The following is a 19,708-nucleotide window of genomic DNA, read 5'->3' on the forward strand; positions in this document are numbered from 1 at the left end:
ACAAATATAGCATAAGCACTTTTACTATCGTCAGCGCCACTTCTCGGCGATTACCGTAAAGACGCTATTAATCGCGCACTCAAAAATGAAGCACTGCTCATTTGACCAAGCAAATGCGAGAGACGGCTGAGTTGACCGCAGTGTTATTTTCCCCTGTGCAATTCCAGTCTCACATCTCACAGCACATCGTCATGAACAAATAACGGAAACAGACCGAAAACATTTAAAAAAAATAAAATAATACTTTATTCCGAGTGTGCTTGCTTTTCTCTTTGAAAGTCATCACATAACGGCATTGTAATACACGGTTCGGCTGCATTAAATATTACATATCTGCCGTAGTTCTGTATTTATAGAGCCCTGATAAGAAGACTTCTAGACAAACAAGAGGAACTGAAAACGTGACGTGGATCATAAATATATCAGCCATTAAACAACATCTTACATTTCTTTTCACACAATACGTCTCCTTGCAGTATCAACACTAATTCGGCTGACTTTTATATTTGATCCAATTGGTAGATAGGCTGTATTTACACCATAAAGGTGCACAGCTGATATAAAGGGACACCTAGTGGTTAAAGCATGTTATTGAATTTCATTATTTTTATCATTAGATATTAATAGGAATCAGGATCCCTATAAAAAATATTAATTACTCGTTATTCTCTACTAATAGTCCATTAAAGACTGTATATAATGACTATTTTGCACATCCCTTTCAAGATTTCAAGATTTTCTAAGGTTTATTGACATATCATATAGGCCTACACAACTATGGTGTAGTTATGCATTGAATGAAAAACTTGGGTCGCAGGTTCCTCAATAGTGCATTACAAGACATCTATCAATATTTGTGCGTACCTCCAGCAATGTTAACTATGTTGAAGCACTTCTTTTAACTGATATTATACATAATGTATTATACTCTTATAAGATGTATGTAGATATTTCATCTCCGACCTTGTCAGGTATTGAACAATCAATAAATAAAGAACACAGAATTGTTGAATATAAAATACAGAATTTGTGTGATTATACTAAATTATTTACAAATAAACACCACTGCATATTTAACTGTTACACATGCTGATGTAACGCAAATGTTCCAACTTGAGATCAATAAAGTATATCTTATCTTAAGCTGATCGATCTATACTGCCATATTTGCAAAATGTGCCTCTGAACCTTAACAAGTGCATGTTTCAGGCTTATCAATTAATGTAATGTAATGTTATCAATTAACAACAGGGGTCACAAACATAAGACCAGCTGTTAAATAAAGCTCTTCTGACCTTAGCTGGCATGTGTGTATATATATATTAATGCTGCCCATTATGGGCACAAGCAATTTTCACCCATTTATTAATTATATGTTTTAAATGTGAGTGTTTCCTATCCCCTAAACCTCCAGGGATGTACACAGTTTAATACTGGCAACTTCTTATTATGGGAAATACGAAAACGTCTTTTAAAACTACAACTCCCAGTAGAGACGTGCCATAGATACAGAACATGTTGCGAAACAGAATAGCCAGCATTTGTAGTTCTGGGGACAGGGTGGGGGAGGGGGAACGCGGTGGACCCTTTCAAATCCAGTTTTGGACAGTCTGCGTGGTTCCATCCCATTTCAAGTGCTGTTCGAGACTCTGCGTAACCCTCGGAGCACACTCTCCAATCACAGAGCTTGAGGATTATCACGGGGTTTGTCAAACAGGTGTAGTCCAAACGATAGCTGGGGATTCTGGGTAGTGTAGTGTCTTCTGCCATCCTTTACTCAGAAAAAACATTTGTTTCTCCGAATCGAAGGGGAAAAATACAAAAGGATTGCACACAATTTAAACCAATCAATGTTGTGTAATTAACAAGGATAATCTGGTGTTTTTTAGTCGATGAGTAGTGCAGATATCACTGTAAAATCAATCGACAGTAAGGGGAATACTTACTTCCGGGTGTACAATTCTCCGTTATCCAATGAGAATGGACGCTCACATTGCCTTTAAGGGCAGCCGACACAAACGAATGCCGTGCTTCCATGAGCGTCTATAGAAGCATATGGACATCCCGGAAAGCTGAAAATGGACGCTAAGGGCCCCCCCCTTGCGTTGAAAATGGACGCTAAGGCCCCCCCCCCTTGCGTTGGAAAAAGCCGACAGGGAACTTGACATAACGTCAACATAGGCCGACCTGGGAGTGAGGATGTGTTGGCTGAGCATGAAGGCTGAGGGAGGCTGCAGCAGAGCTTGTTTACGTGCAGCATGATGAATGGAGTATGGGCAGGTACGAGTTAAACAACATTCTGCCTTAACTATAGAGCTTCGAGGCGAGGCAACCTTTTAATAATGTATGCCTATAAACAGGGGCTGAGATGCCGATCGTGTACACAAACACAAGAAAAAATGTGGATTTACTTGCTTGAGATCCATTTTCCATAATAATAATAATAATAATAATAATAATAATAATAATAATAGAGGACATGTTTGGAGGAAAGGCCTGGACTCTTCCCTTGTAATAATTTGTGACAAAGCTGCAAACGCCAAGTCGACAACTGAAATATTGATCAGACGCAGACAAAGACAGTGGTTTGGTATCTGTACAGTACTGCTGCCCCCACATGAAACTGTAGGTGGAAGAAGCAGCAGTCTGAAGGCCACTGATCATTGGGACTGCGTGGGCACCCTTGCAAACATTTTTTATAAAAATAACACTACTGGGTGGGTAGAAAAGTGTGTGTGTGTGTGGTGTGCGTGTGTGTGTGTGTGTGTGTGTGTGTGTGTGTGTGTGTGTGTGTGTGTGTGTGTGTAGGGGGGTTTAATGGCACAGGCGGGGATGAACATGAATATTACCTCCTCGATCTTTTTCACAACAAACACACACAGACACAGATCCCCCCCAAAAATCTGCCTGCACCAAAATAGAAGAGCAGGAGCCAGACTCTGAACACAACACAGAGAGAAGCTGCAGCCAAGAAGCACAAACTAATTATTTCCTTCCTATCGCAGTAAGAAATCATGAAAGGTGTGAAGCCTGTAAAGCTTGTTTTATTTAGGATGTAGTAAAGTAAATCACAAGCTGCCTAGGAGAATCTGGATTCTGCAGCTAACAATTATCTTCACCAGGGCAGTGCCCGTTTGGGATGTGCTTGTTTTTTTAAAGTCAGTCTTTGCATGCATTTACAGGCGGAATGGGTTTTCACTGTTTTCTGCACAACTGCTGATCCAAATAGTTTCATAGCAACAGTTTCAGCAAGACACAAGTAGTGTTGCACGGTGTACCGATACTTGAAAGGTACCGCGATACCCTATGTACGGTGGCCGGCAGGTGCAAACGCGGAACAACGGCCCAAAACGCATACATAAGCAGGAAACACCTGCAAATAATGAAATGAAAAACAAACAAACCCTGAAAACAAATACAACAGAAAAACGCTGCATTTACAGAAATGTTGCAAACTAAATACAACACACAAACCCCGAAAACAAACGCAACAAAAAAACGCTGCAAATACCAAAATGATATGCAAAGTCCAAAGCACGTACAAATCCCAAAACACATACAAAAAAAACATTCCGGAAGTGCTCCAGGCCTCTAGGGGGCACGCTACGAAAGTTCATTTAAGTGGAGAAAGATATAAGAAGGTAAGTTTTGTTTTTATACATAGAGCGTCATATTTATATAGCTAGCGTTAGCGTGCCTAACTACTACACCAGCTGAGGAGAGCTTCACGTGAAGAGAAGATAAAGTGAGGGAAGAACATTGTTAAAAGAGATGACAAATCAAGTGCAGGCAAATAACACGGGCCATAGTGAGTACCGCGGAAGAAGGACATTTGAATTCTTAGCAGTTTGTTTATATGCATATATTTGTGTATAGATGTTGCAACTATACAGAGCTTTAGCAATTACCTGTAACTATGGTCATGCTAATAAAGCTAAGAGAGAGAGAGAGAGAGAGAGAGAGAGAGAGAGAGAGAGAGAGAGAGAGAGAGAGAGAGAGAGAGAGAGAGAGAGAGAGAGAGATGACAACATGTGACAACATGTGACAACATGTGACAACATGTGACAACATGTGAAGAGGGACAAAGTAATGACAGGAGAGTAGTGTGCATTAGACATGCTCAAGAACAAATATAGAGACATTCAAGGAGAGAGAGAACACAGATTCAACGGTAAACATGATGTATCTTTCTATTTATTTAGCTAACCACTATTTAGACTATGTGTTTTTGATTAACTTGATTAAATGGATTTACTACATCAATGTATGTCTTTTCAGGCCGCCATGTTTTGTCCTTTCTGTGGCCAGCATCTGGGGACAGTTCAAGTGTTCTGTGGCTCCTGTGGCAAACATGTACAGTTTTTGGCAGAAGTTGAACACAACAGTAAGTTCACTTTTTTTATTGTATCTGTTTCAAATGCAAGAAATAAGGATTCAACACACTACTCTGTTTAGAATACTAATTGGCAGATGCATACACTAGTTATCAGCATGAAGGACACATTTTTTCATTGTCTGTTTATGTGAAATATGTAGAAGCCATCATTAAATTGTAGACCAATGCATGATTAAATACACAAAACAGCTTATATTATACATTCATAATTGTGTATTAGTTCTATCTTTATAGAGAACATTATACATTTAGAATCAGATTTTGAGACAGTGAGCGGCTGGGAAAGTCACACCGCCATGGGGCACAAACAGTTGCTGACGTGATGTTTTCTTCATTCTCAGGCATTCCATAAGGAGGGTCAGGAACTCACGCTTGGGACCACCATTGTCCCCTCCATCCTCAGTGTGTCCCTCATCATCAGTGAACTTAACTGACATCTCATGAGAGGGATCGAATGAGGCACCTTTGAAGCCGCGGATTGCTCCATCGCACACACTGGCTCTATTAATATTGAACCTGCTGCAAGATGTATTTGTTATTTTTGCAGAGAGTTCTGCAACAATGTGTGCCGCAGTCAGGTATTCTGTGCTGGGAAAGACAAAGTGATGTATTGTAATATTAAATGATGAAGCTAGTAATAAGATTTACAGAATAGAATAGAAAAATTAAGTGGTAATAGTAACAATTAATACCTTTGCTCCATTGTGTCTTCTGGCTCAGACTGGCTATCAATAATGATAAGTGCATACACAGTTGTGTAGTTGCTGCAGTGAGAAGACAGTTGAATAATTACTTTCAAATACCTAATATATGCATGACAGTCATATTTACAAAAGGATGTCGATCCTCTTCCTGTTTTTTCAATACATTGGGTTCTAAACTGACAACAGCACTTTTGTCATACTCCTGCACAATCCTTGTAAACATTTGAAATGGATGCAACAAAAAATATCTGATCTTTGAAAAATATTTGTGGGTGTTTTTTGTATTGTCTTCATTAAGATGTCAGATGTTGTGGGTGTCATTTGGAAATGTATAAAAGTATAATTGTTGCTGCTTCCTGGCAATGTTACCCACTGTGATTGGAGGCTATACAAACAAACAAATGTAAAATAAAGATACACAGCAAACAACTGTGTCACGATGCAACTGTCAACCTCGTTTACCTATAGAAGTGGTTCTGACCCGGGGCAGACTGGACCTTTTCCTGGAATGGGGTTGGTGCTCCATCCTATTTTTACCCAGGAAATAAGTGCACACAAAGGTATTTATTGATTTCATGTTCACAAATTCAAACCTACATGGTATAATTACATTTGTAATTAGTCTTACCCGATCAGACGCTGGTTGTGGGTGCCTGAGAGGTCTGATAAAGGTTAACAACAAATATATTCAAACTACTGTACTGTTAAAACATTCTGCTTCTTGTGGCACAAAATAATATGTTGACAATGTTTTATTTTACCCTGCAAACTGTTGTCCATTCGTGGAGTGCTCACTTTTGGAACATTTGGAATGTCCCACACCTGCATACAACACACAAATGACTGACTGAAATAAAATAAATTCACTTTAATTAAGAATAAATGCCACGATAAATCCAAACTGACCAAGGTACATTATATTGTTGACCGTTCTTTAACTCTCACATTAGGATTTACATTGAAGCACAATAAACCAACTCCTCTCTGCACCTATAATATATCTATATGATGTCAAGAGTTACATTTAGGTGCACAGACAGTGCTGTCTCTTGACTTGCAAGCTCTTTCACCAAACAAGCTAACGCTAGCTGGGTAAATATGACGCTCTTTGTATCAAAACAAAACTTACCTTTTTATATATCGTCTTTTTCCACTTCGATCAACTTCGTTCCCTCCGGCTTCAATTTGCAGCACTCTTGTTCGTTCCCTCTATGTCTGGTCAGACATCAATCTGTTCCACGTAGCGCGCCCCCTAGAGGCCTGGAACACTTCCGGTTCCACTTTTTTTGTATGTGTTTTGGGATTTGTATGTGCTTTGGACTTTGCATGTCGTTTTGGTATTTGCAGCGTTTTTTTGTTGCGTTTGTTTTCGGGGTTTGTGTGTTGTATTTAGTTTGCATCATTTCTGTAAATGCAGCGTTTTTTGGTTGTATTTGTTTTCAGGATTTGTTTGTTTTTCATTTCAGGATTTGCAGCTGTTTCCTGCTAATGTATTTGTTTTTGGCCGTTGTTCCGCGTTTGCACCTGCCGGCCACCGTAACTATGGGCTCAGAACAGTCTCATAATACACACATGCACACAGAAGCATTCAAACTTGTATTTCCGGATCCATACTTGTGTTTTTCAATGCACACACAAATGTATTCCGTTTCATATACATGTAAATAAAATCCAAATACAGAAAAAAGTTTTACATATGTATTTTTGATCCTCACATATTTGTTTTCCGTTTAAATCCCCTGAACCTGCAAACACAAACAGCTTTCTGTGCACGGATCGCTTTGCATTCGTGTGTGGGTTTTATGCATGGTTTTATGAGACTCCCCTGACGGTCAGCCGATTCGTACTTGTAATTTTTTCTATCTATAGCCAATCAGATGTCTCCTTCATTCTAAGCCAATCACATGAGCGCGCCCCCACGAGGGTAAGATTACTTCATATACGCATTTTGCGCAGTCCGGTCAGCTCGCTAAACAGAGGGCGGAGCATCAGGTGATCATGCAGAGCAGCGTGTCTCCATCAGACTCAGCAGCTGATCTGATCTATCTCTTGCGTCCGGTTATACTTCACTCGCGTTTATGTCCAAATCGATCAGATCCAGCTCTCTGATCGGCCTTTATAGAGAGCACCGATCAAACTATTAAGAGTGAATATCGGCCGATAATGACCGGCGGGGCTCCCCCCCCGAGGTCACTGTCTAGCACTGGCTTCGTAGTGCACTGATCGATTAGGCTAAGCTAACCTGTAGCTGCTCCCTCCACACTCACAACAACTTCATACAGACATAAATAAAGCAGCTGTATTCGCAATCGCCATACAGGAAACACACATTTAAAACGGTTTTTCCTGCCGTTTTTGTGTACACAAGCATTCATCAATGGTTTGGAAAGTGGCGCTGTACCTTAATAATATAAAGGCTTGTATTTGCGTGCATTTCCTGTTCGGAAAGTGGCGCTGTACTGAGAGTGGAGGGTGTCCTGAGATTAGCGCCTGCAGGCAGGCTCCATGGAGCTGTCAACTCCGGACTGCGCAAAATGCGTACATGAAGCGCTACGTCATGAACGCAAGAAATCTACCCTCGTGGGAGCGCGCTCATGTGATTGGCTTAGAATTGAGGAGACATCTGATTGGCTATAGATAGAAATAATTACAAGTACGAATCGGCTGACCGTCAGGGGAGTCTAAAAAAACCCACACACGAATGCACAGCGATCCGTGCACAGAAAGCTGTTTGTGTTGCAGTATGTGCAATATGTGAGGATCAAAAATACACATGTAAAACTTTTTCTGTATTTGGATTTTATTTACATTTATATGAAACGGAATACATTTGTGTGTGCATTGAAAAACACAAGTGTGGATCCGGAAATACAAGTGTGAATCCTTTTGCGGATCATGAAATACAAGTGTGAATCCTTCTGTGTGTATGTGTGTATTATGAGACTGTTCTGAGCCCATAATACCCTGCCTTTAAAAATGGTACGATTCCTCCGTTTCATTAGTATCGGTACTTTAAGAATGACGGGGAAAAGTACTCCGGTGAGAAAGCGCCGTTTTAATAAGAGCCGTGTGTGTTCAGCGCTCTGCTTCCACTCCCTGCAGCCGTGCCTGCAGTCCCTCCCCTCTCAAGCACGTTCTAAGTCCCTCCCCTCTCTCGTGCACGCGGCCACGCGCTAGCTGCCAGAGTATTTGAGAAAATGAGAAGCATGGCTGCAAGTGGGAGTGCAACTGCCGCTGCGCCTCGGCTTGTTGACAAAAAAGACGCCAGAAGCGAAATTTGGAAGTATTTGAGCAATATCTCTGACAGTGAGGGCAAGCCTACGGACACCACGAGGCCTGTCTGTGAGAAATGTTTTAGATCCCTGCAAACCAAGGGAGCCAACACATCAAACTTGGCTAAGCACCTCGCCGACCGGCATCCAGAGCTGTTTAAAGAATTTAAAGACAGACAGGTTAGCGAATTTGATAGATAACATAATTATATCATGCTCAAGCCCATGCCCTCACATCGGAGCGTTCACACAGCAGCGTGCGTTGACGCTTGGAGGTGGGCGTATCTGAAGCTTGGGGATTTTTTGCGAGCAACGCGACCAACAACCAATCACCTGAATCTCCCGCCCCCGACATACAAAGCAATAGCAATGTTAAAACGAAGTAAACTGGATATAAAATCCCCAAACAGGCGAAAACCTACCAGATTCACCCACTGTCTCTGCCACCTCCCTCCATGCCTCGCTCCTCCGGTTTGTATCCCGGTAGATCAACAGAGACTGATCATACAGCACCGGGTGATTCACTACCGCTATAATGAATTTTCCCTCCATTTTTTTGAATATGAGGAAATGACCTGCGTAGTCTCTCCCAGCATACACGCGGTTTGATTGGCTAGTGCTTGTACTGGCAGATTTGCATAAACGGGATTTCATTGGCTGACGCCTCCGTCGAGGCGTCAAAAGTTGAACATTGCTCAACTTTTGACGCCAGCAACGCTCCACGTCGCTTCCCAAAATGCAGTTCGGCTAAAAGTGACGTCACCCCATTCAAAGTGAATGGGCAGAAGCGTTGGAATATGAAGGGCCGTGTAGGCCAACATTCAAACTCACCTCGCACACACACTACTGAAAACATCTGGCCTTGCACACACACTACTGAAATCCTCTCACACTCACTACTGAACACCTCACACACACTACTGAAAACATCTGGCCTTGCACACACACTACTGAAATCCTCTCACATTCACTACTGAACACCTCACACACACACTACTGAAATCCTCTCACATTCACTACTGAACACCTCACACACACACTACTGAAAATTAAGCCTCACACACACACTACTGAAATCCTCTCACAATCACTACTGAACACCTCACACACACACTACTGAAAATTAACCTCACACACACACTCCTGAAAAACATTTTACTGAAAGGTTCTCAGTAGGGAATGTGCATGTGTTTCACCTATGTGTGTGTGAGGGGATTCTTGCTGTAACGGAAGTCATTCTTGCTGTAACGGAAGTCATTCTAATGTAACGGAAGTCATCTGCTAGTGGTCTCTTTGTTAGCCCCGTTAGCTTCATTAGCTCCAGGCTGCTACTCGGACGTTTTTGTTGTGTTGATGCCTGGTGGAAAAATGGAAGCTAACCACACGGATCGTCTCAATCAGGCAGCAGCGTTAATAACGAGCATATTAACATCTGCGCAGCAGTCTACGTCCCCCGCCAGGAGTAACCTCTCCTCGGTAGATGGAGAGATCGCCACTCTTTTTCGCCAGGCCAACTCTACACAACCGAGCAGTTCAAGGCCACAGCAGCCCCCATCAACTCGTCAAAGAGCAACATTTCAACTCGTGGGCCTCTGGAAGCAGGAGGAGGAGGTAAGATGTATATGGTTAAGTGTTTATTTGTTTATAGGAGTAACCGGTGTTAGTAAACACACGTTAGGGCCCAATAGCAGTGATGATTTTAATCATTAAAAGTTAACCCTTCTCTCGCCATTGACTTCAATTATTTCAAAATACAAATAAAAGCTGTTAGCGATGCCATGATCTTAGGGCAGGAATACCGTGAACATAGTTAACGTGACAGAGGAATAAATACACACATACACCATCAGATGTGCTTCAAACGGAAGTGACACGTTTTATTGCGCATGTCCCTTTTATCACGGGAATACAGGAAGTGATTAGTATAAGAGTATTAAATAAACAGAATTCATATATTACATTTCATAATTCAACACCCCCACTTACTCTTATACTGCACAATTTCTCAACATGAATTCAAATGTAAACACCTTATACACCTGCACAATAACACAGTGTTTGAAACTTCTGGGGTTATTTACATTCCAAACAAATACTTTACAAATGTCTCACTTTTTACCTTTGTTGCAGGCTTAGTGAAAATATCAGCAACCATATCAGCTGTAGGGCAATAGTCAATGGTTATCATGTTATCACTCAGTACAGTTCGAACAAAATGATACTTGACATCCAGATGTTTACATCGTTGACGACATACTGGGTTCTTGGATAGAGCAATTGCACCCTGGTTATCTTCAAAGATTTTCACAGGAGTATATTGACCCTCACTATCCATGCTCTCTATTAGCTGCACAAGATACACACTCTCTTGTGCTGTGGCAGCCAGTGCCATGTACTCTGCCTCACATGTCGACAAAGCTACTGTTTGCTGTTTCTTTGATCTCCAAGAAATAACAGGCCCATTGCTAGTTAGACTAAAACAGTACCCTGTTATACTCCGTCTGTCATTTTGGTCTGTTGCCCAATCCGCATCACAGTATGCAACAAGTTTCAGTTTTTCATCTTGTTGTTTAAAACATAGCTCCTGATTAATTGTGCCCTTTGGTAGTGTGGTCAATGTGAATGTGTCATTTTCCTTAAGAGAATTAATTTCCTCCTGCATAGCATCAGTCCAGAGTTTTGACTCTGCTGAATTCATGGCCTCTTTAAAGGTGTTTGGTACATTACACATTACTCTGTAGCAGTAGTCAATATTTACATACTTCTGGTCGTCACACTGTACTTTACATTCATAGTCCTGTAAATACTGAGGTCTCCTCCTTTCTCTTTGGGGATAGCTTCTATTTTGACCTTCTGCTCCTTTTCCTGTCTGAGTGTTTGTGTCATCTGTCTCAGTTCGAGCCTCCTGTGTCTCTTTTGGACACGAGTCAGTCCCCTGGGTTTCTGGCTTGGTGGATACAAACCTTTTCTCATAAAAATCATCATCACTTGCCTCAAAATCAGTCTGTGTATGTCGCTCGACTATACTTTTTGTGACAAACTTCACTTGCCTGTGTTTTCGAACACTACCAGTGTCTGGGTTGTAGACTAGGTATGCTGGGCTGTTTTTATCATACCCTACAAAAATACCCTTCTCACACCTCGAGTCTAACTTTTTCTTTTCCTGCTTGTATGCATAGCATACAGATCCAAATATATTCATTTTCGAGAGGTTCGGCTTACGTCCTGTCAGCATATAATAAGGTGTCTGTCCTACACGTCTGTTGTAACATCTGTTACGTTTTACAGCTGCAGTCATGACGGCATATGTCCATAGCTTCTTTGGTAAATTGCTCTCAAGAAGCATGCATCTTGCCATTTCAAAAAGTGTTCTCCAGTTTCTCTCAGCTGTCCCATTTTGATGGGGTGAGTAAGGTGCTGAAGTTTCATGTCGTATTGCATGTTGTCTAAGGAGCGATTGAAAGTTTGTCCCGGTGAATTCTGTACCGTTATCAGACCTTATACATTTGATTTTATCATAAGGTGCGACATCAGCAATGAATTTTTCTGTGGCTTTGAAAGTATCACTTTTAGCTTTTAGGAAATACACAAATACTGCCCCTGAAAAGTCATCTGTAAAAGCCAATGTGTATCTGAATCCCTCCTTAGCCTCTGGCTCAATGGGACCTGCTAAATCAGTGTGCACAAGATTGAGCGCTGCTTTAGCTCTTGCATCTGGTTGTCTGTTCCTACTCTGAGCAAATTTACCTTGAGTACACACTTCACAGTTAAGGTTAGATTTATCAATCCCACCCTTAATTTTCATCCCCTCAGTGACTTTTTCCAGTTGTGACACATCATCATAGTTACAGTGACCAAGTATTTCATGCCATGTTTGAATGTCATAACATCCATAACATGCATCGTCCTCAGCTTCACAGTCCACAGTGTTTAAAAAATAAAGTCTACCTTGATGTTAAATATTTTACCTCTCTAGTGAATCAGCTGGTTACAACCCTGACGAAAGTTCACTGATGCTCCGTTGGCTGTCGCTGCTTTAACAGAGAAAATGTCTTGTGGATAGGACGGTATATAGAGCGCGTCCTTCAGCATCGCTGTCACTCGTCGTCCCTCCGTGTCTTGCAGGCAGACCTCCGCCTCTCCTTTCTTCAAAGCGACACCACTTGTTCTTGTCCCGTCAGCCAATTCAACAAAGTGGTCTTTCGGTTGAAAAGTCTCATCGAACCTTTTAAACTTGTCGATGTTCGTTATTATGTGTGACGTTGCTCCGGTGTCGACCATCAGCCCTTTATGTGTAACTCCGGTTACTGGACTGTCACGTACTTTAAAAACAAATGAGTGGTCCTCAACGTCAGTTGCTTGTTTAGCATTGTCTCTCTCTTTGCGTCTGCAGTTTGCAACTATATGTGTGGAATTTTTTCAAAAACTGCACCACTGTCTCTGGTCTTTGCTGCTCGCACTTCGACACTCACGAGCCCGGTGTCCTTTCTGACCGCAGTTGTAGCAGGTGATATTGGGGCCATCTCTCCACTTCACCCAGCCACTCGCTTTCATAATATTATCAGATTCCTCACTCAAGTTGGCATTGTATTTTTCTGTGCTTTCATAGCTCCTCAACTTTGTTTTGAACTCACCAAAAGTTAGCTTCTCATCCCCTTGTGTAATGTGGATGGCAAACGGCCTAAAACAGATTGGCAGTCCCTTTAAAATCATGGCTATCAGCAGCCCTTCGCTAAGAGTCTCTTCAGCATTTCTCAGTGCTGTAATTGCCGTTTCGGCACGAATAATATAGTCAGTGACGCTCAGTGCTTGAATTGGAATGAAAAAGGTGCCAGTACTCTAAAATCAGCAACTTTTTCAAGTCAATTTTATATATACAGCCCACAAACAAGAATTTGGCTACTATAATGCTGGTGGGTTTGTCTCTTTACTACTGTATATTTTAGAAAGGTTCACTGTACTTAACATTTTTTAAGATAGGCAGCGGATATGGCTAAAGCTCAGTAAGGTCAATATTAACTGAAAATATAGCAATCAAAGTCTAGATCTTCTGCTGAAGACACATGAAGCAGAGACCTTTCAGGTGAGAGCCCCTCTGGTGGTGTTCAACATTAATGACAAGGAAACAAAGCTCTGGTCAGAAGCATTTTTTATAAAAAGCTTTAACAAAATTAAGTATTTCTGTACATTTTGAATGCAATCTAACTTTCCAACTCAGAAAACGAAAAACGAAAAAGTGCCAAAAGTCTTCTCACATGGCTGAGCTGCTTTGCAATATACTTCACCACTGAAGAATACAAATATGTATAAAGTAAACTATGATGCAATCTAACTTTCCAACTCAGAAAAATGATAAAGAGCATGAACAAAGAACATGTAAAAAATAAATGCAAAATTTGCACAATCTAAAATGAGAAACTGTAACTGCAAGTAACAAAGTCTGAGCCATGGTAAAGAGTTACATTGAACACCAAGCTGATCAGATAACTCCCTGGTTGGTCTGAAGTCCTTCTATCTCCAGGATCTGTACAAATCGGCACATTATGCCAAAAGTCTTCTCACTGGGTGAGCTGCTTTGCAATATACTTCACATTGTTAGAAAAGGCTCCAGAAGGCCTTGGGGACATCAGTATCAGGGGCTGGAGCTGGACAGGCTCTTTCATCAGCACTTCTCCTTCCCTTTGCCAGCCAGGACCTCACATACTGTTCCGGATTGAACTGTCCTAGTGATGGTCCATTACATTTAATGAAAACCAGGCTGGACAGTCGGCTGACAGAGAGAGCATTCCTTTTTGCAGTAAGGATATCGTTCATGCAGCTGAATGCCCGCTCACACTCACTAGTGGAGACAGCGATGGTTCGGACTGCTTTCAGTAGAGGCTCCATGGCAGCAGGTGTACGGGATGCCCTGGTTTCCTTGTATTCGCGAAAGCCCTGAACAGTCTCTCTTCTGTCCACTTTCAGCACTTCGCACAAACGTAGCACCTCTACGTCCCCATACTGTACGTCTAACTCCTCTTCAGGCCAACTTCCAGGATGGATAACTTTCATGTCCTGGATTAGCTGATTGTCCCGGGCCTCCCGGCCATGTAATGGGATTTCTCTTGTGCTGACATGAGAGGAGGTTGTGGAAGTCATTCTGTGTCTCAGATTCTCTACCATACTGCGGAAAAACTGACCTGCATGAATCTGTACAAGCCTGCCATTCTCACGCAGGGCAACACCCTTGAAGGACTTCTCAGCTAGAGCTGTATGAACTATAGTCATGTGTGGGCCAGGCATGGTGACCATGGATTCAAAAACTCGTATTTCTCGAGTTAAGAGCCTATCTGCTGTAGGCATTGTCATCTCTCTTTTTTGGAGTTGCCGAGAGAGGTCGCTGAGCTCTGTGAGCGCATCGTACATCAGTCCCAGATTGCTGACAAACGTTGCAGATGTGAGCACATCATCCAGGCCCTTGTACTTTGCTCTGTCTCTGGAATCCCTGCTCGTGTCGTTTGCAGCATTTGTGAAGTGATCATGAAGCACTCGGTAGTTTTCCCAGACTGCTCTGACGCTCCTTTCACTTGAAGCCACCCAGCGGATGGACAAAACACGCCCTATCACCAGGAGACGCTGTCCGACTGCTTGCGCACACTGCGCTAACTGCCTCTGATTTTTGGGGGAGGCATGGAACAAGGAATAGAGTTTGTCAAAAAAGATCTGGAAATGATTGAGCCCTGAGACCTCCTTGACCACATCCCCAACTGCCAGCTCTAGACGATGATTGGAGCAGTGCCACACAAACAGGCTTGGGAATTTACTACACAACTGGGTAGCAACGCCTGTTCTCTTCCCTAGCATGACTGAAGCCCCATCACATGCAAAAGAAACGAAACACTGACCTAAAAAGTCCTCGTTAAAATCTCTTCCAAGACACTCCATTAACGCCTTTGTGATGTCATCAGCCGTTGTTCCATCCAACTCGATCAGCTCCCAAAAAAACGTTTCGGGCTCAGCATCAGCTAATGCTGAGCGTAGACACACAACAAGCACCGTTTTACCACTAATAGTGGTAGATTCATCGACCAAAACACAAAGTTTTCTTTGGTTTTCTGTAATGTCTTTTGCCATTTTTTTCTTCAGCTCATGAGCTATGTGGTCGATGATTTCGCCACAGGTTTTATTGGAGTGCAAAACCCTGCCCACGTTCAGCCCATTCAGTTTCTGTACATTCAAATCAATTGGCATGTCTGTGAATGGCCGGCTATGTTTGCCAATTTTATATGCCGTTCGAAAAACTCTGATAGTGGTGTCTAATTCAGATTTATGCATAGACTGCACTTGATGTTGAATAGTTTCACGTGAAGCAGATGTAAGGATGTCAGCAGCTTTTACATGGGCTTGTGATTCTTTATGTTCTTTGATTTTTTTTCTCAGGCTAGCTTGTTGTTTGCCCTTGTCAACACCGAAATGAGACACTGCACACTCACCCCATTCAGTTGACAGTTTCAGTCCTTGTCCAGTGTGTATTCCCAAAGATTTGACATCTCTGCATATCCGACATCCTAGCTTCTTATCTTTAAGAAGGAGCCATGCATTGGTCTTGCAAAAATATTGCACCTGGTCCGTTGTCCAGCAGTCAGGTGCATGCTTTGCCCGGTGTTGGTGGTGGCAGTTGCGCCAGCAGCAGCTAACGTTAGAGGCTCTGGAGGAGGCGGCGGAGCTAGTGCTAATGCTAATGCACTAGAACTTGGAGCAGGAGGATCAACCAAAGAAAGCTCCCCATCAGACACAATTTCCAACACAGGCACAGCATTCTCTGTATTTGAAGTTTCTTCCGGCGACAACCGCTGTCTTTTTGCACTTTTATTAATCCACGCTAACATTTTAGAAATGCTAATTTGTGACGTGACTTGCTTTCCTTCTCTCGGGGGCGTGCCTGCTCTGTTCTATCACTCTACATAGCCACCCACTGGGTGGGAGTTGCACTGCATAAACACAACACACGTGCATCTAGGTATGTAAATTGTAAAGCATTAAAACATGGTTTTACTAACAGTTTTCAGTATGTTGTTATTTCGGCATTATTATTATTATTATTTTGAAACGTGTATTACTATTAAATCACGGTCAAATAGGTTAATTTTGACATAGTCGTTTCCACCACAGTATTTACATGGATAAGATAAGCCCCGCCCACTCTCCAGCACGTTCTGTTTGAATGACAGGAGTAAACAGCTGACAGCCGCTGTGAAACTCCAGCGGTTAGAGCGATGAGAATGTCCGTTCGGCACCTCATGACGCATCTACTGAGTACCGGGCGGCTGTATATATATATATGGATGTATAATAAGAACGGCGGGAGAGTGTTGAGTACTGGCACGGTGCATGAGTACCGGAGTACCGCCAGCATGCCGGTACTGAGCAAGAAGTGCCGGTACTCCATGGGTCAGAACCAGAAGTGCCGGTACTGCGTACCGGTGAGTACCGGCCCAATTCCAGCACTGGACGCTCTCATTAGCGGCTTTCTGCAGCGACGTTAGTTCAGTGTAGAGGCTGATCACCCGTGGTTTCCCTTTCCCAGCGTAGTGGTCCCTCAATATTTGTAACGCTTTTCTTCCGTTGTCCGCTGCTTCTCTCATGATCAGTGAAAGGCTTTTATCGTCCAGTACCTGGATCAATTCCGCATAGGCTTCTTCGTTTTTCTGATCATCAGCCTCATCCTCTTCACCTGGCTCCTCTAGGATGGCAGCCTTCAATCCTAGCAGTCGCAGATGACCCAAAAACTTTGTCTCCCATAACTCGTAGTTCTTCTCATCTCCGTCGAAACACAAACGGTTCCACCGACTTCCATGGTCCCTCCTGGGCCCATAACCTGTTAGCGATGCCATGATCTTAGGGCAGGAATACTGTGAACATAGTTAACGTGACAGAGGAATAAATACACACATACACCATCAGCTGTGCTTCAAACGGAAGTGACACGTTTTATTGAGCATGTCCCTTTTATCACGGGAATACAGGAAGTGATTAGTATAAGAGTATTAAATAAACAGAATTCATATATTACATTTCATAATTCAACAAAAGCAATGGCTGAGACTGATGTTACTTCAGGGCATTTTGCACAGCCTTGTAATTATGTTAGCTTGTCACCAGCCCTAGAGTAAAATCACCTGGAACCCATCTAGTGGGTGTCGGTTTTTACTTCTCACCTTTTTCATCCCAAACTATTATTCATGCCTGAGATTGCGCGTAGCACACAAATGATTCAGAGCCTTACTAGTTAATCCAACAGTCACTGCAATAGTTTGAACCAGCTTCGTGCAGTTTGTAGTTTACTATTATATAGTCCTAACCTACCACAAGAAGATGAAATTAGGTTGCTATAGCATGTTGTTAAGGTCTTATTGTTACTTGACGTTTTGAGAGAATTAAGGAAAAATTACATTGTCATTAAATTGCATTGTGTCATAGTGTGTTAAATGTTTAACTGTTTGGCTATTATTTTTCAGGCCCACTTCTGTGGAGTACCATGACCATTTCAACAAGGATGTAATTCTACTCCCTGACCCAACATGGGAGTTTGTGTGCAAGCAAAAGTCCAAACAGTTCTTGCATGCAAATGGTCACATACTCAGTGCTTTTGAGTTCCATAAATCATGGAACCAGTTGACCCTATTCCGACAGATCCGGGATGAGTTCAAGCCCAGAATTCCTGAGGATGTGAGGTAGGCTTAATTTGCCCAATATGAAAAATATGTGTAAAGACGTTTTTGATGTGGTTACTCTGGTCTTGGAACAGCTATGTGATGAGTCATTCTTTGTAACTATCATTCATGCATGCTGTGTCTGTTAATGTTTTATTAATCATGTAATGCTTATTATCTGTCAACTCTTCAGCTTGCAGTTTCTAATGGCCTGTGGAAATAAACTTGTGACACCTAAACTTAAAGAAGGTCAAGAGTTTGATGGTCACATGATTCACAAGGTCTTCAGGTCAAAAGCCTTGTATGTAAAACCATCAGTTGCTATTCTTGTAAGTTTACCCTTGTTTTTTAGATCCTGGATCTCATTTGTTTACATTTTTTTATTGACCTAATATCATTGTAATCCAAATATAATTGTTTTTCTCTTGATAAGGGTTACAACAGTGATACTGAGGATCAGTCCTGTGCTATCCAGGAGGGTCCCAGCACAAGGTCAAAGTCAAGGGCAACTCATCCCAGGGAAGATAGCAGCGAAGAGGGCCACAGCGATGGTTTAATTCTTGATGAAACCGCTACCTCCAGCCTGCCACTCAACAGCTATCTTCACACGACAAGCTCTCTGCCTCACACCACCAACTCCAGCTTCAGCTCTTCTGTCGTTCCAGTGACTACCAGTGTCACGGCTTCCAGCTCGACCATTGCCCCCACATCTGACTACTCTTCATATGTGACCTTAATGAGAGATGTCTCTGATTTATCGTCGGATGATGAGGATTTAAATCGTGCAATACAAGCTAGCCTTCAAACTGAACAGTAAGTTATCATTTCATATAGTTATAGACATAACCAAAATATCAAAAAAACTATAACACACATACAACTGCATGTTCATTAAAACATTTTATATAGTGAATCTTATTGTAATGCAAAACATGTAAAAGTTAAATTGTCCCTTCAGTAAAACAATAGATAACGAAGTGCCATTTCTGGTAATTTTTCTGTTTTTTTCAGAGCCCAGGCAACTGAACATGCCTCTGTTCAGGAGATCCTCTCAGAGTTGGCTGATAAAATCTCGGCAAATAGTCGCTGTAAATTCAACATCAACCGCTCGGCAGTGTTGGATGGTGCCTTCCGGAGCTTCAATCGGGCCACGTACGACCCCAATGCCACCATGAACATCAAATTTTCCGATGATCTTGGACGGAATGAGGAGGCAGTGGATTTGGGAGGACCAAGGAGGGAGTTCCTACGCCTTCTGATGGAAGCTCTGATGATGTGCTCCATGTTTGAGGGGTCAGAATATAGTCAGAATCTGGCACTTGATATTCCAGGTAATGTTTGTCCACTGTAGAAGTGTAGTCAGTAAATTCAAATAACATTTCAAATTCTACTGACTATGGTCAATAACAAAAGTCATTGTTGCTATCTGAGCTATTCAGATCTTTTCAACCACATACTGCCTTTACAGCACACAGAGAGGACCGCTATTTCCTTGCTGGAAGAGCTATTGCTTTCAGTCTTGTCCATGGAGGCTCACCACCTAGTTTCCTCTCTACAACACTATTTGACTGCTTGGCTGCAGGCAGCCATACAGCCAAGCCAGTGTTGAAGGACATTGCAGACACAGACATCTACAATCAAGTG

The 19,708-nt window shown here is 42.2% G+C and overlaps 1 protein-coding gene and 2 long non-coding RNA genes across 3 annotated transcripts; 2 read left to right on the top strand and 1 right to left on the bottom strand.

Moving 5' to 3' along the window:
• The first annotated feature begins 4,055 nt into the window (after positions 1-4,055).
• LOC117547246 lies at positions 4,056-5,365 on the top strand. Its single transcript, XR_004569146.1, has 3 exons — positions 4,056-4,171; positions 4,279-4,384; positions 4,738-5,365. It is a non-coding gene; the product is annotated as an uncharacterized LOC117547246 (long non-coding RNA).
• Positions 5,366-5,603: 238 nt separating this feature from the next.
• Positions 5,604-6,270, bottom strand: LOC117547220. The gene is made up of 4 exons (XR_004569137.1): positions 6,230-6,270; positions 5,862-5,922; positions 5,729-5,762; positions 5,604-5,627 (listed from the first exon to the last, which is right to left on the bottom strand). It is a non-coding gene; the product is annotated as an uncharacterized LOC117547220 (long non-coding RNA).
• Positions 6,271-9,852: 3,582 nt separating this feature from the next.
• On the top strand, positions 9,853-19,415 carry LOC117547245. Its single transcript, XM_034217833.1, has 5 exons — positions 9,853-9,983; positions 17,870-18,085; positions 18,258-18,393; positions 18,498-18,877; positions 19,076-19,415. Exons 1-5 carry the CDS (start codon positions 9,853-9,855, stop codon positions 19,413-19,415), a joined length of 1,203 nt encoding a protein of 400 aa, XP_034073724.1.
• The last annotated feature ends 293 nt before the right edge of the window (positions 19,416-19,708 follow it).

This window comes from Gymnodraco acuticeps, unplaced genomic scaffold, assembly GCF_902827175.1.
Source record: "Gymnodraco acuticeps unplaced genomic scaffold, fGymAcu1.1, whole genome shotgun sequence".
Classification (NCBI taxonomy): Eukaryota; Metazoa; Chordata; class Actinopteri; order Perciformes; family Bathydraconidae; genus Gymnodraco; species Gymnodraco acuticeps.